General features: G+C 45.5%; 1 protein-coding gene across 1 annotated transcript; it reads right to left on the bottom strand.

Moving 5' to 3' along the window:
* Positions 1-15,600: 15,600 nt before the first annotated feature.
* SMIM20 (small integral membrane protein 20) lies at positions 15,601-24,351 on the bottom strand. The gene is made up of 3 exons (XM_090035722.1): positions 24,185-24,351; positions 20,158-20,214; positions 15,601-16,185 (listed from the first exon to the last, which is right to left on the bottom strand). The coding sequence occupies exons 1-3, from the start codon at positions 24,291-24,293 to the stop codon at positions 16,148-16,150; spliced, it is 204 nt and encodes a 67-aa protein (XP_089891848.1). The 5' UTR covers positions 24,294-24,351; the 3' UTR covers positions 15,601-16,147.
* Between the last annotated feature and the right edge of the window lie 643 nt (positions 24,352-24,994).

Genomic DNA, 24,994 nt, shown 5'->3' with positions numbered 1-24,994 from the left:
ACTTAATTACAAATCTTTGCCTCCTACTTGTTTGAAAAAAGAGAAGAGCTAAGTCTGTGATTTTTTTCTAACAATAAATAATAAACATTGCAATGGCTGAAACATTAGAAATTTAACACAACACAAATAGTGTGCAGGCCAGTCCAGTTGGAAACAATCTGTCTTTTGTGCATAACTCCTAGCAGAAGTCTTGGCCACTTGCCAAAATGTAAATATCCCTGTGTATACTAGAATTGGTCTATTGGTAGGGGAACTTCTAAACATTGGACGAGGCATATACAGGCATATACTGCTGTACCCTCTTATACTGGAACAGGTTTAAAAGGGCTCATGGCAGCATATTATAGATGATACCACTGGGAATTAAAGCATGCAGCATAATGGTAAAGTAATTAATGAAAACAATTTCTAGCAGTTGCACAATAGAGTGTTTAAAAATTCCTCTGCTCTTTTACAATGATGTGGAGAGTGGCTGGCTTGGGAGAGACATTCCTTCAGTTCCTCTCAAAAGTTTGAAAAACCCCTGGATAGGAAAATAGGGATGAGCAGCCAATTCTTTCCACATTTGGCTCAGCCCAATACCCAAAATACACAGAACACTACTTCACTTTGAAAGGATTGCAATACTCCTATCTGAGTCATCTGAAAGCAAATAAAATGAGACCTAAACAAATAAACCTAATTGTGCATGGAAACAAATCCAGCTCTCCAACTTGGCTGTGGCTTTGTTTTTGTTAGGTCAAAGCCAACATGTGCCGTTTTAGTGGCATCAGGAGTTACACAGATAATGACAAAAAATTGTCAGTTTTTTCCTTTAGGTGCCCAATGTTGAAAAGCCTACATGATGCTTCTGACAACCTTCCATGCTGAGCCCAAGCCACAACTGATGGGAGCTGGTCCAATCTTTGAATCTTTTCTGAAGAGTAAATGTAAACATAGCAATGATGTTCATTTACACTGTTTATGATTATTATCCTCTGGGACTTTTTTTTTCAACTATAAACTTATCTGAACTAAAATCCAGGCTTTTGAAACATCATTCACATATTTGCACTCTATCCAGGAGAGTTGTCACATGCTTCATCCATTGCTTGAAGATTTGCTGCTGGTTCATGTCTTCTTTATCCTGCTTTTTTCATGGGTCAGCCAAGAGGAGAAATATACATGGAGAAAAATGAGAAAATCAAGATGCACTTGGAAACCATGACATTTTACCTTTTAAAAATGCTATCTCTTTTTTTCCTATGGGGGAGCAGTCATCCTGAAATAAAAGCTTCATTCCCATGATATCCTAGTGCAATCAGTCAAAAGGAAAAAGTAGATACTGAGTCACTTGATCTCACACTTTGTGGTCTGGGTGGGAAAGGGACGATCTGTTCAAGCCAGATCTGTAAGAACCAAAGGAAAGTAAGGCATACTGGCTTTAAACCCGACTATTAAGCAATGAAACAGCAAATTTTCATCTTCTTTTCCTCAGAATCACAAGGCACTTATCATTATAGCTGGCCAGAAAACAAGACTTTCTGTTTTGTGCAAAATTCCTGAAGTTTTAACATTTGCCTCTATTTCAGTAAATGACATTTTTTTTTTATTTTTTCACCAAGAGACAGATGTGCATACTCAACCTCATCAATAGCCCAGTAATTATGGCTCTTACTTACGATGCAAGAGACCTATGTGCACAACCAGTTCAGGCTAGGGCCTTGAAGCTGGGTATTTCATACTTCAGATAGCTGCCCTAATTGGCAGGTTATTGGCTAGTCAGAGTAGGTCCCCCTAATTTTGATCAGAAATTCCATTCTGCAGAGGAGATACTTTCCTAATAAATGTTTCATCAAAAATGGCATTTTCCTGGCAAAAATTATTTCATCATAAATTTCTGACCAGCTTTAAGTGCCAGAACCTGAATTATTTTAACACTATACTCTTCTGCTATTGGTTACAAATGTTGTTCAGAGATAGAGGGCTTGATAGGGCAATTTTTTCACAAGTTGAACTCGGTGGGAGTTCCAGCATGGATCAAATGCAGAATCAGGACAGTACTGCAGAAGCATCTATGAAAGCATTTGTGTTCAGTGCTTGTTCAACCCACAGTGGAAGGCAATGGAAAGCATAACATAAGATTTGTGATTCTGTAGGAAAAAAAGAAAACAATTTCACCAGTTCTGGAGCTGCATCAATCCCAGAATAATGGGCAGCATCCACACTGTGAGGAAAAACTGAAATACGACAAGTCATCAGGGCATAGCGAGTTACATGATATTCAGACAGCTGCTGCAGCTGCAGTTTGAATTCACCAACTGGCACACAGAAACAAATCTGAAATGTAAAAGGCTACATTAATGATCCATCTTGGCAGAAATCTGACATGCACACAAGTCAGGAATTCCACTTCCCAGTCCCTGCAACTACCACACTTCATACCCATGCACAGGGGGAGCAGGCAGCTGCAGTGTTTGGGTTGCAGGTACACTCAGCTTGGATTTGCTGACTGGGGTCTGAACAAAATCCGCCGCCCCCCCCCCCCATCATGTTTTGTTAGTGTTTTCTTTGCAGTCTTTCACCATTTTTTTTCTACATGGAAAACAGCAGTTATTTTTCTGTATGTGAAGTGACTCCTCATGACCTATCAAAATACTCAAATATAGCCAGGTATATATATACACCTACTGAGGGGGACGTTCCACCCTGTGTAGTAGGCCTCGGTAACTGACTTAGCTCTGGGAAGAGGGAGGAGAAAAAAAATCAGAATCCTTCTCGCACCTAAATTTATTCCCAACTTCACTGGCTTATAGAGGCTTGGCCTGGTTTATCTATCACCGGGGAGTGAGCACTGGATCTGTAGTGCCACAATGATATTTTATTGGGTTGGGCAGCAACAAGTTGCCATGACCCTCCTGCCAGAGAATTAGTGATGGAGTTCTTCCCTCTTCAGAGCTGAAATGCACTGCAGGTCCCACAGAGGAATCAGAGTATATTCCTTTTAAGCTTTCAAGATTAAACCAACAGGGAGTTATTTAAGTGAGGAAAAAGAGCAGCTGAATCTGTCCATCAAGTGGGCTAAGGTAGCATCAGATAATACTTTCACCCATCCCTCCAACATACACAAACTTACCTGGGCTGGGAACACAGCGGAGACATTTCAACTCCATAGACATATTTTCCAAAAGGAGTACAGATCCCTAAAATTGGGGATTTAAAAAGAAACTGCCTTCTCTACCATAGCTATTGCCACTGTTGTATGAAGCAGCGGTGCCCAGGTGCCAGACTGTGACCCCTGTTCACACTGTACAGCACTTCGTTCTGCAGGTGATCCCACTGGATTGTTCACAGAGCCAGGCACAGCAGCTTACTAAGGCTCCAGCCCCAAGATTTTTAAATAGCATCTATTACTGCGATGGCTCAGCTCTGGGACATTTCAGCTCTGACTTATGAGGCAAACTCTTGTTTTCCTCCTTTGCTGCCATTGTGGGTGGTCATTTAACGTTCTATTATCATTTGCACAGTCCTGGACACCTTAAACCGTATGAAATGTTCCATATGGCATGCTAAGAAAAACACGTGCAGAGCTGTGTGCTTCCAGTGCTGTAGTTAGTTGTATTGTTATCTGACATTAGTATATAGAGCCACTGGCATGTGTTTCACTTGGAACTTCTGAATTAAAGAGAAAAGAGAAAATATACTTTTCTCCCAGTTCATATAAATGAGTGGTGAGGGGATAGTCACAACTTCATGTACTACATTCAGAACAACTTGTATCTTGCAATTTTTATTGTCCTATTTCCTTGGCTTTTCTTGTTCTCTCCTAAGTCTTTGTAGGGTATCTATCACGATAACATGTGAGCTTCCTGTGTTAGTTATTTGTGACCTGCTACTTCTGAGATTCCTCAGCAAGCTATTTACATTGCTGAAATGACATAAGTTCCTTTCCTCCCTCAGGCTGTCTGGTTTTCCCCAACAAGTCTAGCTGAAGTGACAAACCCTCTGCCCCAGCCAAACATTTACTTTATGTGGTATTTTTATACCATCACTTCTTCCCCTTATCTCCCCCGCCCGCCCACCCACCACAAGCATGCGCCATTGTGAGAGGACAGTTTGGTTTCACATTATTCACAGTACTGATGTGACAAATTTCCCCACCTCTCAGTCACTTCTTTCAATACCTAGGTTTGCAAATGTAAGCCATAAGTGGCTAATTTCCCTTTATCTGTGCTCTCCTATGCAAATAGATTCATTTCTACCCATTTACCTGGAAAATCCAATGGAAATGAAAAGAAAATGGTTTCTATGCGATAGGTTTTTGAAAGAACTTATTTTTCCTGCAGTATAGCCAGGATTATGTTTTCCAGAATGCTAGAGTCATTTCTGCATATCCCTGTGATACCAGTTTTTGAAAACAAGGCAAAATTATCATTCTGTAATCTTTATTAACTCAACACAATGCACCTTCTCTGTGCAATGAAGAACAGAGAGAGACATTTCCATCTGGAGAACACCTAACTTCTAGTGTATTGAACATCAGGCGTGGAGCTCCTACAACCTGAACTTTTAGCCCTGCGAGGATGACCAGAACACACCCTGGCTCAAAGTAAAGCTAAGTTAGCCATGGCAACCAGAGAGATAAGTTAGCAACAAAAACCTTAGTGGCAACCAAATACTTGATTTGGTCAGAGTACAAAAGGGTAAAAAAGTCACTTGGAAAAAATAGGGTGGGTCAGCTCATCCACTGTTGCTGAGAAAGAAAGTGCAAAAGCACTTACACTGAATCTTCCCTTGAAGACAAAGCTGTTATGGGGTGACTTTCATTCACCATGTGGAAAGAACGCACACTTGGGTGCTCTCTGCAGAATAGCTTCTATGTCCTGCTCCACGTGCTCACCTATCGAGGCAAATTATCAAAAGGAACAAGTTACAGTACATGAAGTAGAGCTCCCTGGGATCAAATGCATATTGCTGCTGTTATACCGTACAGATTCACGCAGCACATTCAGTCAGGCAGATAGCAGCATGAGAAGAAACAAAAGTCCTCCATAGACCAAAGAGGTGTAGCGACTCAGGATAGGACACAGGCTGTTGGGAGCACTGCACCCTATGCTTTTGTTTTGTTTAGACTTGGATGATTTGAGGAGAGTGTCAGCAGAAAAGCAGCAGGAACGAGCAGGACAGATGGAAACAAAATAAGTTTACACTAAAAATATACAAGTGGGAAGATCCTGAGCCACTTTCTCCAGCCCAGGAATTCATATTATTTTCCAGAGACCACTCACCAGCACTGCCAAAAGTGACCAAGCCATCATAAAAGCCACCTGTACCAGAAAAACCATCCATCAAGTGATCACAAACCAGTAGGAACATGATTAAAAACCTTGAGTTAATCCTCTCTAATTACCTGGATCATGACAAAAAATATGGCCATAGCCCAGACCAGGAACCAGTGAAAAGTAACAAAATTACTCCAACCTCTCTACCTGGGGTTAAGAGTCAAGATAGGTATCAGAAGGAAATACATGGCTGAATCCAACACAACCAAGAATGAGAACTTTTTAAGAGCGTCTCCTACTTTTGTCTCCTACTTTTAGCAGTGGACATTGCTCTATAATTGCTGTGACCAGGGCATAGGCTCACTATGAAGTACATCACAGTCTTAGCATGAAGCTGTTTTTCTTGACTCTAAAGGCCAGTTGTAGCAGTGGGGTTTTTTTTCTAAAAATTAAAATAACCTTGTTTAAGGAAGAAACAGTGAAGTGAGATACAGCTCACACTTCAGTTGTGTGACCTGGGACAGACTAGTCATTTCCATCTTGGGCTTCAGATTTCCTATTGCTGAAATGGGAATAATTCACTGCTTATGGCATGTGACATGCATGGAAATACCCCAAACCAGCTTTAAACTAGCTATCTCAGGTCCTACCAGCAACACAGATGATAACACAGGCCTGAGCAAAAAAAAAAAGCTCCATGCTACTGTGGCCAAATCACTACCAGAACCCAAGTTGTTTGTGTTAGCTGCAGACACATCTGTGACTGCAGTACAGCCATACCCTAACTATCATTTCCAAAATGTTTTGAGATCTTTGGATTAAAGATGCTGCATAACCACAAAGGGAGGTTGCAATAATATGTACATTTGGCCTCTTCTGGGGTATCCCTTTGGCTCACCTGAATAAAATTATTGTTCATTTCATAGTCTCAGGAAGCAAGCATCTGCTGTCTATGAGGAGCTAAGTAAAAAAATCCCAGATTGAAATCCTCCCCCCTCTCCCAGCTAGCTGTATACACAGCTTCTCAGAGGCCTGCTAGTAATAGAACTTTTGGCCTACAATAAATTGCCGTGTTTTGTAGGTGCTCTGAACCAGAATTGTGAGAGCTAGAGACAGAAACATTTTTTTAGAAAAGCTAGAGAGGGAGAAACAATAAGTTTTGGTGATAGCCAGGGTCTGAGTAAAGGGGAGAAATCAGAACAACCGTTGTATGACACAAAGGATATGGGAGTATAAACCGCCCCCCATAAGCATCGACTGAGATTAGAACAGTGCCTTGACTCTACACAGTGGACTTTGGAGACAGTGGGCCAAATCCTACCTATTTACTAACACGGTACAATGAGGGGAACTTAACTGACTTCAGTGGAGCTGCGCTCAATTTATAGTAGTGTAAATGTGGCCTAGTAAGTGCTACCTCCCTTTCAGGCACATCTAGACTAGAAGTGTCCTACTAACTATCAGAGGTCATTTATAATGGATCAGGAATTTTCTGACTTACCATTTTCTTTAGAAAGTGCTGAGATAAGTTTCTCACATCAAGGTTGGAGTTTCTGGTGAAAAGGAGAGAGGAAGATGGACAGACTCACTCTAGAGTAGCAAATCAGTCTAGTGGTTAAGGCCCTCACATGGGATGTGAGACTCAGCTTCAAATTACAGCTCTGCCTAATTCAGAGCCATGATTTGATCCTAGGTCGCCCGTGAGAACATGGGTCATGGTGGGTATTTCTCAATATCTCTTGTCCAAGCTGTTCTGCTTTGTATAACAGACATAACGTCAAAAGGGAGAGCAGGTGACTGACAGCTTTAGAATTTAGTCACAAGAAATAACAGGAAAAGGCTTCTTTGGGGAAAGGAAATGCAGAAGTAAAGCCTGCAGGAGGCAGGGATTGAACCTACAACTTTCAGATTGGCAGACCAGTTGAGGAGACAGCTCAGGAATCTGGAGAGAGCAAGAATTTGGTAAGAGAATAAAGTCAAGATCCAGAATTCTGAGAGCTAGCGAGAGACAGGGATTTTTAGAAAAGCTAGAGAGGGAGAAACAATAACCTGCCTTTGCTACCAGCTGCAACATAAAAGCCCAGGGTTCAGATCCCTACATCAAAAAACAGTTAATTTATGTAAGGTAGAATAGCTACAGGAGGAGTAAGTTGGAGAAAATCACCCGGAATGGCTACATGGGTAGGACAGTCACCTAGGATAGTGGACATGAGCAGAGCAGGGACTTCCACATGAACCTTCCCACATCCCAGGAGAGTGCTCTGACCTTTCAAGGCTATTGGCTGGATCAGGGGAGGGCTCTCTCACTTGTGGTTTTTACAAAAACCTTGCAAATCTTTCTGTTCTACCCAATGGGAGGTAGGCACACTTCTGAAACCTCAACAACTTTCAGGGGACAGGAATGGGTGTTTCCCCACCCGCATTAATCTCATGTTTACAAAGAAAATAATTCCAGTTACATCAAAAGAACATCAACTGAATTTTAAAGAGCAAAGGCAAAAAAGCTCAAACTGTTATTTTATGTTGAGAGCCAAAGAGGGATACATTTTAACTTAGTTTTTACTAAGACATTTTCTCCTAACTGCCATATCACTGGCCCCATCTAGTGGTCAAAATAGTTTTAACTGACATTTAGCATAATTAAGTTCCCTGATTCAGCAGAGTCCTCAAGAACAGGTCTAGACTTAAACAGGTGCTTAATTTCTACTGACTTTGCAGGATGGAAGGATGCGCTTTAGTGAAAGAGGAAAGAGCAGTCAAAACTTACATCAAAAAATGCAAAAGACATTTTCAATCAAGTAAAAAGAACTCCTGAGATAAATCTTCTGTAATATAAAATGCTCTGTAATATTTAATTTTACACTAAAATGAGTTTAATTAATTTAAAGCTATACAACAAAATTTGGAGAATCTGGGACACAAATAAGTGAAGCCAGGGTCAGTAGTGAGGCTGTCAGACACTATGGTATTTATGGAATAAAAAGGAGTGGTGGCTCCCTTGAGGATATTTGAGGTTCCCTGATGCTCAGTGACCGTGTTGCTTCCCTTGTTGCTTGCATTCCTCCTTGCAAGGGGATAGCCTACCCTAAAAATATAGCCCACAACCAGACAGCCTGCACGTAAGCAAAGAGTTCAAGTGAAGGAGTTCCAATACTAGCTGATGGTGTTCATTTCCAAGCAACTGTAGTTCCTACAACTGCCTCACAGTGCTCCCAGAAGAATCCCAGAGTAAAGCTGGGAGCTTTACCAAGAAGGATCCGGGAGACAGTGGATCACAGTCTTAGTGTAAGTCAGTAACATGCTGCTGCTGCTGCAAAAAGAGAAATGTTGGGTTCTTCAACTGAAGGAATGCACGGAAGACACAGAAGGTAATAGTACCACTCTACGCACTGCTAGTGAAGTCTAAACTTAAGAGTACTGTGTCCAGACTTAGGCACCGTATTATCAGAAGAAAACAGAGAAAAGAGAATGTTCAAAAGGGGGCACCAAAGATGATAAAGGGGTTGGAAACCAAGTGGTATAAGGAAAAACTGAAGGAGCTGTCTACATAGATTTCCACATGCAATAAGTTGTGCTTGAATCATTGGATGAAGGTTACAGCCCTATTCCAGAGCTCAAGGATATTATATAGCCATTCAGAGAAATATTCTAATACTAGAAATACATAGATTTGCAGCTAGTTGGTTTGATGTAATTTGCTTTATACAAGTGCAAATCACCAATCATCTTCCAAACAGTTACAAATTTAATATTTTACAATTTTTTCTAGGACCAGGGGTTGGCAGCGCTTCTGGGAACAGGCTGGAATGGACCAGCTTGAGTCAAAGGCTAAGATCCAGCCACTATCATTTCTCTCTGCCACCCAGCTACAGTGCAATGTGGCACAGGCAAAGCTGCCTGCCACCAAAGCCCCTACCCTGCAGGCCAGATCTGACACCTGAGTCACAGACTGCCAGCTCTAGGAGTTTCCAGATACTGAAGACAAACTGACCAGTTGATATCCTGGGTCCTCCTTTATCCCATTTTTTTCAAGATGAGAACTATATGAGCCCTTCTCCAGTCCCCTTGGGCTTCACTTGACAGTTAACTATTTGCAAATATTATTAGCAGGGATTTTTTAAACAAGTTCCATTCAGCAATCCTTCACCTTCTAGGGTGAACTGCATCAGGCCCTGCTTATTTTAATTCACTTAAAAGAGTTCTAATGTGCTCTTCATCTGTAGTCTTCATCCCTTCACTTTGTTTATAGTGCTGGTTATATTTTCTGACACTCTGGCTACTCCAGAAGAAACCATTGCAAACTGCATTCTCACCCATCCAGTATGTGCCCCTCCTCAAGGCACCAGACTCATCTCATGCCCAGCACTGAGGCTGCTGGCAGAGGTGGAAAAAAAATAAAAACAGTGCTGTAATGGAAGAGGAAGCCATTAGTTCGACCCAGCTCCACAGCATCTGTATAGATTGCACGCTTCAGTGGGGCTTTTTGGCAGTTTTGCCGAATAGCTGATTCAATCAGCTATTAGATAAAAGCACCAAAAAGCCCCGCTGAAGCACCTGATCTATACAGACATTGAGTGAGCTGGGTCAAACTAACATGATGGCACACATTGCACTTGGTGTGGATGTGTGCCAAGCTTAAAACACTGAGGTTTTTTCCCCCGGTATCTGTAAGCAGCCTGGGTGGCATTACCATCTTGCAAAGGCATATTTTTAAAACATGGAAATTAGTTTATCATGGCTGAAACTGGAATTAAGATAAACAAAAGTTGCTCCTTGAAAAAAACACTACCCAAAAAAACAAAATCTAGACATAATCCTAATAGTTGGCTGCTAATTACCTAAGAAAATGATCTACACTACCGCACAGTAAACATGAAGGTCCAACTTGGCAAAAGCTGATTTATAGCCAAGAGCAGTGAGCAGGAAGAGAGGTCGGCCCTTTATACCTTTTGGCAGGAGACAGGAGTCTACGTGAAAAATAAACGTGACTCCAAAAATTATTGCTGCAAACTGAAACACTTTGTGCACAAACACAACATCAGTGGAATACATAAACAAACGTTCATATTAAAAGTCCTAGTTGAATTTACAAAATGGTGGCTCAGACATCAACAGCCTCAGGAAAGTTCCTCTGGTTTTTGCTGATGGTTTGAGCATGACTCTAAAAAGTTACTTTTTCTGAATTTGAGACAAAATTATTCGTAAGTGGGGACAGCAATAGTTGTACATCAGCCAAAACATTCTCACCCCCTCTGACTCTGGAATCAGTATGTGGGGCAATTAAAACAAGCAAAAATAAATAGGTATCATTTGAGTGAAACCCTGGACCAGTGAATAAAATAGGAGTAGACCTGCATTATCATTTTTAAAAGCTGCTTGCGTGAAAAAAGTTAACGTGGCTAACTTCAATCAAATGTCATTAAAAGAGTACTGTATCAGATTGCTTGTTTAAGTGTACGGTATGAAAGTAGCAGTCTGTCAGTTGTGGGTGTAACATCTTTATCAATACTCTGATAAGTATTTATTGCCTCACTCACTTCTAGGAATGACTGTCTGAACTGAATTGCCACTATGCAATTACATCAGTGCAAAACCTGTAGCTAGGGTGCCCCAGAGGCCTCAGGACAGACTTGACTTTTACTAAAAAGAAGAGAAGGAACAAATGAGAGTACTGTACAGACTCCGATATCCCCTATTACACTGAACAAAAGCAGATACCAGACTTTTCAGCTTGATCTGTTCTGCTTTACACATACGTACAACCTTGCTCACATTCACATGAGGTTGAAATCTTTGCTTTCATGTAATAGTTCTAGCTGAAGACAACTGAAAATTCTTGGGTAGAAACCAAATTCTTGGTTTTCCACTGGAAACCATGGGTTGGAAAATTCTGCAAATTGTTTACTTTTAACTCTTTTGAAAATTCATTTTGAAATTGTAAAAAAAGCATTTCGATATCAGAATGTTCTATTTGGACCTTTTTAGAAGAATATATCCTATTTATACTTCAAGTGATGCTTTATTGCACGTGTACAACATAGAACTGAAGGACATTTTCTCAGAAGGGTGGAAAATATTTTCCTCCCTATCCAATGTGACCTCCATTTAGCAAACATGTAATTGGGCTGTACAGTAGGGTAAAAGCAGTCAACACTGCTCTTTGTTTACATCTGTGACAGCACATGGACATCACTGAGGTCAGTAAGCCCGTACACAATTCTGGGAAAAATGGTAGTTAATTATTGCTAGAGTGCAAAAAGGGAAAAGCCACATGTTTAATTTTGATGTAGTACAGAATCAAGATTGCCTGCTGGGTTAGCTATATTAATTTCTTCTTCTGAAGTTTAAAAGCCCAGTAGGCGATCTCTCTCACCTTCCTGAGGTGAATAATCCCATTAACATGGGGGGAATTTTACAAATATCATGACATACAGGCCTTTTTACCTACCTTTGTATTCTGTTTGACTCACTAGAAGCCATTGCTTTGTTCATTTCTCTTTAGAGGTTTAGGTTTTAGTGCAAACTAAGCATTCAGGGTTTGGTGCAGGGGTGGCCAATTTGCAGCACGAGTGCCACAAGAGGCACAGGCATCCAGACAAGCAACATGGCAGCAGACAGGGCAGGAAGCACAAGGCAGAGAAGCAGATCAGGAAGAGAAAGGCTATTTGAGTTTGGAGCCAATTTGCAGCATGCCTGCCAAAAAAGTCAGCTGTTTCTGTCCTGGGTGGCAAATCCATAGCATAAATGCCACAGTTGGCACATGCAGCCATAGTGTGCGACACACAAGGGCTGGGAGTTAAGAGAAGAGGGGACAGGGCAGGGTGGGGCCAGGGCCAGCTTGCTGGGTGCTACCCCAGCAGGGAGCCCAGCAGGGGCCTGGGTGATGGAGTCCATCCTGCCCACTGCACCCTACTCACCTGCTCCACTTGGTCTGGCTAAGAACAGCCCTATGGTGTTCCCAGGACAGGGGGTACAATAGGGAAGATAAGACAAGCCCACACTGCCCAGCCAAGCCCCATGTCACCTGGCTGGAGTGATGGGGAAGAGCCCCATGCTGCCTAGTTGGAGGGAGGGGAAAAGGAAAGAAAGAACAGCCCCATGCAGGCCCACTGGAGGGATGGGGTTGAGAAGGGCAGGCTAGCACATGGCTACTCCATAGAAGCTAGGTACAGGACAACAGCAACTTAGGTATTTTGCTCCCTGGCAGGGACAGGCAGGACTGAACACTGTCCTTCCCTCTCCCCACTCGGCATCCCACACACACCCCTCAGAGGGCAAGGAGATTTGGACCAATAAGTGCAAACTTATTTATACCTCTGCCTGACAGTCCCAGACCAAGACTTGCATGCCTGCAGCAAACTCCAAGAGAGGAGAACTCGGAGTGAAACCAGTCCCATCACTGCTCCTCACTAAGCCCTCTATGCTTGAAGGGCCCAGAAACACAGCTAGGCACCTCTCATGCAACACCATATGCCCCAATTTCATCCCACAGAGCCCTCCACACCAGATACTCCCAGTTAAACCCAAACCCAGGATTCCAGTATCACTGCCCCACAAGGAGTCCTCTGCCCTGCTGCACCCTACCATGACATTAAGATCCCACAGGGTAACACTGCCACAAAACCATCTCAAGGATATCTCATGCCACTGCAATCCAGCTGGGTCCCGAGGATGCAACTGGGGGAAGCTCCACTGATTCCCACTGAAGGGGCTGCCCAGTGAGGGGAGAGCAGGCTGCTCCAAGGGACCCCAGTGGCACCTCACAGGCAGCCTGACCCGGTTGCCCTAGGACGCAAGTCATCCTGTCAGTGTATTGGGTTTGCCATGTCTCTGAAGGTGCCACCTCACAAGGTCCTGCAGATGCCAGCATGCTGCTCCATCCCTAGGCATGGTATAAGGCATATGGTGCTGAAGGCAGTATCCTGTCAGGCAGGCAGGAGCCTGCTTGTTCTGTCCCATGCGAAGTGTGAGCCCAGATGCTTTCCCCCTGGGTACATGGCAAACCCATCACTGAAAAGTGAAGCAACCTCACAAAGGTGCCTTAACTGAGGCTGTCACAAGATAATGACACCCATTACAACTGTGACAATTAAATAATACAGTTAATCACAGCTGATAAGGGACATGGAAACCCTTAGCCCTGAGACTCCCTCAAAGATGCCACTTAGGACTAATGCATAGCAGTGTTTTTCCAAACCTCTTCAAAACGTTTACAAATGCTTTTTTATTTTCGTAATCCAAGAGATGAAAAACAATGAAACAGGGATGTCTCACAGCCCATGTCACAGGCAGCCACTGTGTGTGGCACACAAGCTCCCAACAGTCAGTAAGAAGAGGATATAGGGGGTTCAAGCCTCCAGCCATGTCAAATGGAGGCAGCAGGATGCCTCTGCAAGAAGTATCACTGCCAAAAACCAAGATAAGATTTTACTAGCCCTGCAGTTGCTGCCAAATTAAGGCTTTTGGATCCTTGCTCACCATATAAATCCACGGTGGTCGCAGAGCCAGAAAGGGGTTAACTTGACTCTTGGAGGTGACACCTTTTGGCAGCATTCTGCCACTGTTCTGTTCTGTGCCACCAGAGACTTGACCCCCCACACCTCCATTCTGGTGCCCCAGGGTGCACACTCTGTCAGGTACACTTCTGGGGGCAGAGATCAACTTGAGAAGCAGGGGGTTGCTTAACTTGTGGAGCACCTGCCAAAAGGATCAGCCACTTAATCCATCCTATCACATGTTACAAATGACTTAATATGAGGAAAATGTTGACCTGTTATACATAGATCTTTCAATTAAATTGAGAACTACAGCACAAGTCCTGATTGGAGTAAACTGTCTAAATAAAATCATTATATTGTATTACTCCTTAATAGCAACCTTATCTATTCTTCTTTAGAAAGTTGCTACAGTAATGATTGATATACTCACTTCTAGATTAAAGGGTTCTGAAGAAAAAAGGGACCTTTATGCTTGTGTAAGGTACTGGATTAAAGCCTGCAATAATAACTGTATCAAGCCTAATAATGTGCAGCTGACCTCCAGCTTAAAACATGTCTTGATCTAAAAATTCAGTGAGGAGGAATCTACCAGTCTCCTAATTAAAAAATTAGGAGATTGTGGCATCAACACCTACACAGTCAAATGAGTCACTAACTGGCTGGAGTTCCGCACCCAGAGAGTGGTAGTGGACAGGTCACTTTGACCTGGAGGAATGTGGGCAGTGGGGTCCCCCAGGGCTCGGTCCTCAGGCCCGCACTGTTCAACATCTTCATCAGCTACTTGGACGAGGGGGTAAAAAGTACCCTGTTCAAATTCATGGATGACACTAAGATGTGGGGAGATGTGGGCATGCTAGAAGGGAGAAATAGGCTGCAATCAGACCTAGACAGGTTACAGGGGTGGGCAGAGGAGAACAGGATGGGTTTCAACACTGACAAGTGCAAGGTGATGCACCTGGGGAGGAAGAACCAACACCATACCTACAGGCTGGGGAACTCCCTTCTCACCCGTGCAGAGGCAGAAAAGGATCTTGGAGTCATCATTGATCCCAAGATGAATGTGGGCCAACAGTATGGGGACATGGTCAGGAAGGCCAACCGTACCTTGTCATGCATCCACAGATGCATCTCAAGCAGGTCCAAGGAGGTGATCCTCCACCTCTATGCGGCACTGTTCAGGCCACAGCTGGAGTACTGCGTCCAGTTCTGGGCGCCACACTTCAAGAGGGATGTAGACAACATGGAGTGGGTCCAGAGGAGGGCCACTCCCATTATCAGGGGTCAGCGTGGCAGGCCCTACAAGGAGAAACTGTGGGACCTGAACCTGTTCATCCTCCACAAGAGACAGCCTGGGGCGGGGGGGGGGGGGGTAATCTAGTGACCTGTTACAAACTAGTCGGGGGGACCAGCAGGCCCTGGTTTCCCCAAGCACTACAAGGAGTGACTAGAAATATTGGTCACAAGCTGGCAGAGAGTAGATTCAGGCTAGACATCAGGAGGCGCTACTTCACGGTCAGGGCAGCTAGGATCTGGAACCAACTTCCAAAAGAAGTGGTGCTGGCCCCTACCCTGGGGGTCTTTAAGAGGAGGCTAGATGAACATCTTGCTGGGGTCGTTTGACTCCAGTACTCTTTCCTGCCATGGCAGGGGGTCAGACTTGACGATCTGCTCAGGTCCCTTCCGACCCTATCAACTATGAAACTACCATATCCTTTAAATTGTTCCAGGAGCCAGTTACTCTTACCAAAAATGTATGCTTTAAAAATAACTGAGAAAGTTTAACCCCTGGTGACATTCAGTTTTCCTATTTTTAAAATAATTAAACTAACAAATGCACACAATTCAAATAAAAACATGATTTTAATATAATTTAATAGATGTACATTTACTGTATTTTTCCTGTACTCTTCACTCAACCTACGTATGCTATCTTTAATTTTATTACAATAGAATATCTACAAAATTACAAAAAGAAATAATCAAACAATGGAGTAAACGCTACAGTGGTCTACATAACTTGTCCCAATCATACTTAATCTATACATGGTGAGACAGAAATCTCACCAACAAAATCTTTTCCCTTCCTTGCAATGAAAGCATGTTTCAGCTTTAAACACTATTCCCTTAGCCTTTACAGTTAGAGCATTTTGTTCCAGTAACTTTGTCAAAATTAATACTGGAGCAGTAGAGGCAGAAAAAAAACAAAACAAAACCCCAATCAATAGCACTTACTGCTCTCATGATAAGCAGATAATATCGCTCAGCCCCAATATTAAGAACAATTCTCTTCTAAGAGCACCTGCACAACTCATCCACTAGCATCAGAGAAGAGCTGCTTTGAAGATGTCCATCTTCAGTTACATCTTGTAACGTACACAGGCAGCATTGTTATTTCTTTCCAAATGGATCAGACCACACTTTTAACCCTACAAAATAAGAGAATGGCTCTCAGAAACTCATAGCATGACTTCTTGCACAACAAATGCCAAAAAAAATCCAGCAATTTCAGCATCAAGACTGTAACTTATTTGAGCTACTGCCCATCTTTTAGAAAGACATTGAGGGTGTAGACACACAGCACATTTACACCAATGCAACTTATATGATTCTGTACATGAAAATAACTTATGCTGTAAGTGGGAGTGGGCATATGACCAATTCTCTGGAGACAGGCACTATTACAGTGGCTTACCACTAGGTGGTGGACTAGTCAGCTTCTTTGCATGGAGTGAACAAATACCCTGGAATGAAATTGTTAAGAACTGTGGACCCACATACCAGTAAATTACACAAGTATAGTATTGTACATCATATGCTCACACCTCAGGGAAGTCATGAGGTGCCACAGCAGGAACTGGAAGGAGAGAAGGAGAGAGGAATGAGGAGGAAGGGAATAGGGGAGAAGGGAGGGGTGATTAATAACGTAATACCTTGGTTAATGAAGTAGATGCATTCTATGATATCACTCAGTTATCAGAGGTAGAAATAACATAGGAGGTACAGGGATGTATTCCAGGACTTCAAAGAAGGGGGATGGGGGTATAGTAAGAAAAAATAATTAAATACTCATTTAAAGGCCCCCCACAGCCCCCCTAGCCTTGCTGGTTCCCCTCAACCCCCAGCCCTGCTGGAGGGGGCCCCCAGCTGCCAGGCCTATGGACCCAAGTCCGTAGCCCCCTGCCGTGGCCTCAGGCAGGGCAGCTCCCCACCACCCCATGCACTCCCAGGGGCAGGGAAGACCCATGTCCTCCAGATGTGTATGGGGAGCAGACATAGGCTGAGGGCTCCTGCCCTGCTTCCCACCCAGTAGGCATGACCCAGTGTGGCTGGGGATAGCGGGGATCTCACTGCTGCAAACTGCCGACCCAACTGCGCCCCACTACTTGGAAGGGTGCGGCCTTGCACTGCTGCCCGTGCTGAACCCCTGTGTGAAGGAGGTGCTTCACCGGGGCTGTGCAGGGCAAGTGGCAGAGAGATCTCCAAGAAGATCCCTATGTGGTTCCTCTGCTCCCTGCAGTGCAACAGGGAACCCCCTGCAGGGAACAGCTGAAACCCAGCTTCCCTCTCCCACAACCGAGCGTTGCAGGGAGTAGAGGAGCTGTGCAGAAAACCTCCTTGCAGAAAAGTTCCCTGAGGTGCTGGAGGCAGCAAAGGAGCCACGCAAGGATCTTCCAACTGCTGCTTGCCCCACTCTGTCCTGGTGAAACACCTTCTGCACGCAGGGCTGCAGTGAGGGCTGCGCCCCTTAAAGACCGGCTGGGTGAACAGCTGCCATTCCCTGCCACTATACTTCCCTCCCCTGGGTGCCTCTACAGCCTGGCAGACATGATCATCCCATCCCAGCTGCAGAGGCACCCAGGGGAGGGAAGCAGAGTGGCAGGGAATGGGAGGTTCTCACTGCTCCTCACTCTGCCCTGCTTCCCTGCCCCAGGTCCATGCAGAAAGGCTGCGAGCTCCATGCTGCATACAGCAGCACATGTAGGGTGCACATCACCAAGGCAGCGCGGGGCAAGCACCTTCTCCACACAGCCCTGCTCCTATCAGCTGCGCTGGATCACACCCACCAGGCTGCAAAGACACTCAGGGCAGGGAAGCAGACTGGCAGGGAATGGCGGCTGCTCACCCTACTGCTCTTTGAGGGGCACAGCCCCACGCCGCTGCCCTGCGCACACGAGGCATGACACCAGGGGAGCACAAGGTGAGCAGGTTCTCCGTGTGGCTCCACTGTTCCTTGCTACTCCACTTCCCTTCCCCCAAACCTCTGCAGCCTGACAGGCATGACCAACAGGCACAGCAGGGCCACATGGGGATCTCTGCACCACTGCAAGCTCTGCACTGCCCTGGCAACACGCCTCCTTAATGCCAAGCTGTAGCAAGGGCAGTGGCACCAGAGCTCGCAGCCTGCCCCTGCCACGCATACAGATGTGGGGGGCACGGGTCCCCACTGCCCCTTGGAAGTGTACACAGCAGTGGGGAGTCAGCCTTCCCCCAATAAGCCACCCAAGGCTCCATCATGCTCCTTGCTGGGGCCCTGCAGCCGCACACTGCCCTGGACCAAGCACCCCCCAGCTGGGCAACAGCCTCAGCCCTGCCCAGCTCCCTCCCTACAGGGACCTTACCCCCCACTTTCACCCCTGGCCCCACTTACTTGCCAGAGCTGCTTTGAGCCTGCCTCGGGCCACGTCCATATGCTGTACATGCATGTGGCGCCCCCTGTCTCATCACCTTCCTTCCGCTTCCTCCCAGCTCCCTGCAGACTGGAACTCTGCCAGCCTGCAGAGAGCTCATTGCCAGCAGACTTTGTTATAAAGAAGCTTTGCTCCCAGAGGCTTCTTTAACCGAGGTATTACTGTATCTAATAGCTAGGCTAATCAGAGGGAGAGTATTGGGGGGGGGGGAAGGGGTTACTGCAGCTGGCTGCTGAAGCCCCCTCAGGGCTTCCTGAGCTGTGTTAGGCAGCACAGCCCCACCAGACAAGCAGCACAGCCTAGGGAGCCCTGGGCAGCAGCTGCCAGCCAGGACCAGATTAACACATAGGCCCTGCCACCAGCAAGAGGCTGCAGTCCCTGGCATGTCCCACAGCTTCCCAGGGCCAGCTGTAGCAGTGCAGGAGGGAGAAGAGAGGCAGGCTACAGAGCCCCACTAGGCAAACAACTCCTCCCTCCCCCTACCCCTCCCTGCACTGCTGCAGCCCCTCACTGGCTGCTGCCTCCTTCCCTCCCCCGACTTCCTGGGTTGTGCTGCCTGCTGGCAAGGCTGCTGTGGCCCCCAGCTCTCTACGCTGCCCTGTAGGGGTGGGTGTAGCCTCTCGCCCATGGTAGGGCAGGACAGGTGCCAGCCCAGGGCTCAGCACCCACCCATCTCATCCCCTGCCACCCCAAACTTTGCAGACCCATAGGCTGAAAGCCAGTGCTGCCACACCCACCCCTGCACCCAATTAATTAATTGCTTAAATTACTGTAATTATAATAGGTTAATGAATACTCATTTAATCAATATTTGCATCCCTATTTCATTCCATTCCTGGCAACAGACGTGGAGACTATGGAAAAACCCTGCAGAGTACCCAGCACGCTGAAAACCCAGGAGCAGGAACCTTTTAGAAAGGTTTTCTAGAGCTCACATGGAACTCTTGAAGCTCTTGTCCCATACGCTAGTCATTTTTTCCAATATCCTTTTTGAAATGCTGATACAAGCCTGTAGCAACAGTTTCTCTAATGCCCTATACAGAAGTAATACAGCCTCCCTAAACTGATTCCATAGTTCCTTAGAGACTTTCACAGAAATTGAAGCAAGTGATCCTTTATTATAATTCAGTATATTTAGGTTATTGCAGCCAACTCTGAATGGCTATTAGCCAACTTCCTAATCATCCCCTAGCCCTTGGTATTATTTTACCTATCAGCAAAAATCTTTCAAAGACATAGCAAGCTAGCTGGAAATTAAAACAGCAATTACTTACAAAACGTTTATGAGACTGAAAAAAGTCACAGATGTTCCAGTACCTCAATTCTACTTACTTGTTTAATTATGTAGGTACTATTCAACAGAGGAGACTGCAACCATACTTTTTACACATTTAAGACTGCCTTTAAACCGAAATTATTCCACTTGGAAATCTATTTAAATCTAAGAAACCTGAACAGTAGCTGCTCTGAAACTTGTTTGAGAGAAACCTTCATGTGAAAAAGCTGCACTGATTTACTTCAATCAGTTGCAAAACAAATTTAGTTAAATCAGTAGAGCTCTTATGTCAAGAACTAGTCTGATACAGGATGCGATGCAAAATCAGTATTACAAGAATTTTTTATAAGTGAAAAACTAAACTGGCAGACTTCACCATATTTTCAATTATGTTTAGATGCTCAATTTAAGTTCTCACATACAAAGAAACATACCTGGAGGCTGGATGTCTTCTTGAACAATACCAGCTCGATTCTGTGCTTGTTCTTGCTCTGGGAAAAGCATAAGTTCAAAAAAAAGAATCACCACAAACATTTATTAAAACCAGCAAAAAATGTGAAGATTAAGGCATGAGGTGCTAGTGAATACTTTTGTGCCCAGTAAAAGTGTTACAGAATTTGTCTCTCACAGCAATGAATGCCAAATGTTAGTTGTCAGGTTCTTATAACCAAACTGCGAGGAAGCCACAAGAACGTAACAAGCTCTTGTGCTTCTTTAAATGATAAAATGGCTGCAATGGTGACACTATGAACATTATAGCCAAACGAGTAACAAGAAATTCAGTGTCAGGGATCTCAACATGAAATATCCCAATAATGCTTGATATTTCAGGAGATGAAATCTCAGCCCCTAGAAAGAGACTCAATGGCATCAAAACACTCCTCCCACCTCTCCCAACCTCCTCAAAGGCCCTTAATCCTTTTGGGGAAAAAAGTCTTTGCCTACATGCAAGTTAGCCAACCCCCCCCCCCCCCCCAAAAAAAAAAAAAACGGAATCAGAAGGGAAGAGACTGGACTAAAAAGTATGCCATGGAATAGGGGGACTCCGGGCAGGAACTGAGGTTAGAGTAGAAGAGAATTATAATCATTTTAGCAAAGGCTGGAACATGAACCCAGGGAAGGATTCTGGGAACTGATGGAAAGAAAGATCAGATAAGGGCTGATGACTTAGGAGACAAACTGATGAAGACGAAAAGCCAGGCCAGCAAAGAGAAAAAACTGGGACAAGACCAGCTGCATGGGATGAGAGAGAAGAAAACCCCCCCAAAAACATATTTCCTCTCTGTTCATTAGAGGACACCTCCCTCCAAAACCTGGAACAGAAGCTAAGATTCCCAAGTCTCACCATTCACCAGCAAGAAGCTGCTCATACTATCCACCGCAGTGCCAGTTCACACAGAGGATGACAACTGATTATTGATGCCAGTTTATGTCAGGGGTCTGCAATGCTTTCCAGTGTTAGGCCAGAACGACCCATTGAAAAATAAATGGGTCCAAGGCAGGCCGCCGCTAACACCTGACCAGCTCTGCTGCTGCTTCCCTCCACCACCCAGCCACAGCATGACAGGTATGACGTCCCTTGCTACCAAAGCCTCTGCTCCCCAAGCTGAATTCAATGACGCTGCAGGCTGACTCTAGCCAATAGGCCACAGATTGCCAAACCCTTGTTTACATTATAAGCTCTAGTAACAGAGGTCCCTCCCTGACGTTCTAAATTTTCTAAACCTATTAATGAACCACAAACATTTCAACAAACTTCATGATGGACTTTTTTTTGTTTTTGAACCCCAAGACTTGCACACAAAAATTTGATACCACCTAGTTTTACAGCATTTGGCAAAAGAGGTTTTTACCTCCAAAAGCTCAAGCCTTTTTTGAACCACTTAGTATCCAAGGTGTCAGCCAGCCCTGCCTTCTGCCTGACACAAAAATAAGAATGCTGAGGTTGCAAAGTTATTAGAGTGATGTTCCAGCCATGGCAGCCCAGGTACCGTAAGAAAGGCAAGGATTTCTTAGGTGAATATATTTTACTGGACTCACTGCGTAGTTGGGATAGAAATAGATAAGCTTTCAAACACAAGACTTTCTTCATCAGGCCTGAGCAGTAACAGCCAGCACAGCACAGCTGCAAAGTTGTCAAATTAAGCACTCAAATATTGAGGGGTCAAAATTGCAAGTTGCCTGCATAACTGTGATTCAGCTCCCTTATATATGATTATAATGAAGTACTTGTTTACAGACATGTTTACTTCAAGATATTTCTGCTTCATTAACTAACCGCATGTGGCTAACTGCTCAAGAGACCCATCAAGGTCACATGGTAACAGTGACTATTGCTTGTAAGCCCCCTGCCTAATTTGTTGAGGAACCTGGAAGGTGTTTAATGAAGATGGAGAGGGCTGGAGGAAGATAAAATGCCTCACAGTTAAGGCAACTGAATGCTGCCCTGAAGAAGTAGAATCCATCTACCAGAGCCCTAACATAATGCCAGTCAAATCACTTAGCAGGTTTTTCATAGATGTGAGATGCTTAGCTGTGTCTGTCTGGAGTTTTCAACCTTTTCATAAAGATCCACTAAACAGCTCTACCTTATTTTCTGAAGGCAGCTTCAAGTCTCTCCAAGGCTGCCTCCAGGCTAAAAAAAAAGATTGAGAACCATTGCCCTAGGACCTGACTGTGGCTTTTCCCATCTGACTGATGGGCACAGTCATGCTAAAGTAAAATAAATAAATAAATGTATATATAGAAATTTTACACACACAAAATCTTTAAAGGTTTATTTCTTTTTACTTCAGCATGGTTGTGAAGTAACATGTTTTGGACATCCAAAAGTCAGATATAATTGGAGATTATACATTATACATGAGAGGTTCCCAAACTTTTTCTTATTGTGTACCCCTTCCAGATTTAATCAGCTGCCCCCATACCCCTACTAGCATACGTTTTATATTTTAACCCCTTAGTGACAATTATTATAATGGAAATTAAAATCTACTGTTACACAATTTCTACAGTGTACCCCCTAGAGATGTCGTGAACCCCCAGGAGTACACGAATCATTTTGGGAACCCATGATATACACGATATCCAAATATATTCAACTTCACATGTCTGAAGCACATTACTTTAAGCTGTCCAAAAGTCATGCTATAAAGTTGGGTATACCTGGGGAGAGAGAGGAGAGAGAGAGAGAGAGAGGAAACCACCCCCCACAATCTCCAAATATATCCAACTTGAGGTGCCAGAAGCATGTTACTTCACAATCATGCTGAAGTAAAAATAAATACATATGTTATTTATACATATATACATATACAAGTAAATAGATAAATAAATAAAATGTGTATTATTTCCTGACACCCAAAGTGTGATATGTTTGGAGATCTGCGTGTATGTCTCAAAACCTGGTCAACTCATGGGCATCCAAAAGTCATGCTGTGAAGTAATGTTTCATATAACTATACATACATAATTGAAGACGCAGACAGAAGTGACAATTTTCATCCAATCTGGCCACAGAAAGCGGTCTATAGCCATAACCAAACAACTGCTTGGCTGCAGACAGCTTAAAAATGGCCAATCAGGTGAAATCTGACCCCTCAGTTACATGAAGTATCAAACAAAGACATTTAAAAATATAGCGCCTTCTGTAATCTGTGTCTATGGCACTCCCAGCCTGTCGCTGCTTTCAGAATGGGACGAAGGAAAAGGAAAAGGAGTTCAGTGGGGGGGGGGGGAGAGTGTTTCAGCCCCAGGAGGTGGGACAGGTTTATCGAAGCCCCCTGCCAGAGATGGGAATTTACCTACCCCACCCTTTGGCACCAGCATGAAGCCCCAAGAACGAGCTCCCTTCATTGCCATTCCCCATCCCATTCTGAAAACAGGGAGCACTGGCAGAGCACCCTGGCCGTTGCTATGGGAACCAGACAGTAGGCACAGCTAGATTCCCCTCCCAGGGGAGGGAATGAACATGTGGGGGCAGACTGAGGCCCCCACCGTGAGGGAAGGAGTGAGGCAGGAGCAGGTACTGCCCAGCCAGAGTGATGAATGGGACGCCAGGGCCAGGAGCTCGATGGAGTCTCAGGGGGGTCGCCTAGGGGCAAGGAGAGGTAGGGACGGACAGTGGCTCCCCACCACTACTAGCGCCCCCTGGGAGATGCATGGGGGACATATCCCCCCCACATGTGCGCGGGTGAGGGTGGGCTGCCCGCTGTGTGCCCACCAGGGACGCGGCGAAGCTGGGTGCAGCCGTGTCCTCAGGCAAGGACTCGCCCTCTCCGACTACAGCCAGGAGCCGCCAGCGTCCCCTTCCCCCGGTCCGTACAAAGAGGAACCAGGGGCCCCGCGGAAACTACAAGGCGGGGCGGACGTCCCGCTGCACCGCGCCCGGCCGGGACAGCCCCGCGCAGCGCGGAGCGAGCATCACGGCTCGGGCCCGGCGGAGCCCCCGGAGCCACTCACTGTAGCGCTCGATCTGCTGCAGCGGCAGGAAGTAGATGGGGTAAAACGCCACCCCCACCACAGCCACGAAGCTGCCGAAGATGAACAGCACGCGAGGAACTCGCGCCATTGCCCCCGGAAATGCCCTCTCCGGCTTCCGCTTCCGGGGGATGCAGGGCACGCCGGGAAGAGCCTGCGTCGTGGCAACGCCCTCCACCTGTGTGGAGGGTGCCCCCCCACCCCACATCTCTCCCGGGCCTGTTTTGACTTTGACGTCACTGAGTTGATCTTTTGCGTCACGTACCCCCGGGCACGCACAGCCCTTCTTCTCTCCTAGTCGTCATTTCTCTTCTTGTGGGGCGTCGCCTGCTGGGTCTTACCCTGGGGCGGCAGCGGCCAGGTGCATCGGCGCACTCGCGTACTCCACGGGCCTTTCCACCTGCCCGAGCCCAGCCAGGCGGGCAGTGGGGCAGGGGCAGGGCCCGGGCCAGCTGCGCTGGGCGGCCGGGCCACGGCCCCATCCTGGCCTGGCAGAGGGAAGCAGGCACGGCTCTGGCTCAGGGGCTGGCGGTATTAACTGCCACCACTCCCCACCGCCACATTTCCTGACCCCCGGGGATCCCCACAGGCCTGATTCCAAGGGTCTGTGGACTCCGTTTGGCCCGTGGGGTGGAGCCTGAGCACCCAGGGGTAGGCAAGGTTTTTTGGCCCGAGTGCCAAAAAAATACCACAATGCCTATCTCAGATAGTGCCAGAATGCCGGCATGGCAGAAAAACAAAGTGAGGGCAAGGGGTACATGGCAGCATGCCCTGCTTATGCCCCTTGCTCCC

Source organism: Crocodylus siamensis, chromosome 2 (genome assembly GCF_052110815.1).
Source record: "Crocodylus siamensis isolate JL-2025a chromosome 2, ASM5211081v1, whole genome shotgun sequence".
In the NCBI taxonomy this organism is placed as follows: Eukaryota; Metazoa; Chordata; order Crocodylia; family Crocodylidae; genus Crocodylus; species Crocodylus siamensis.
Note: the sequence above shows the minus strand (reverse complement) of the source record. Positions and strands in the feature narration are given on the sequence as shown.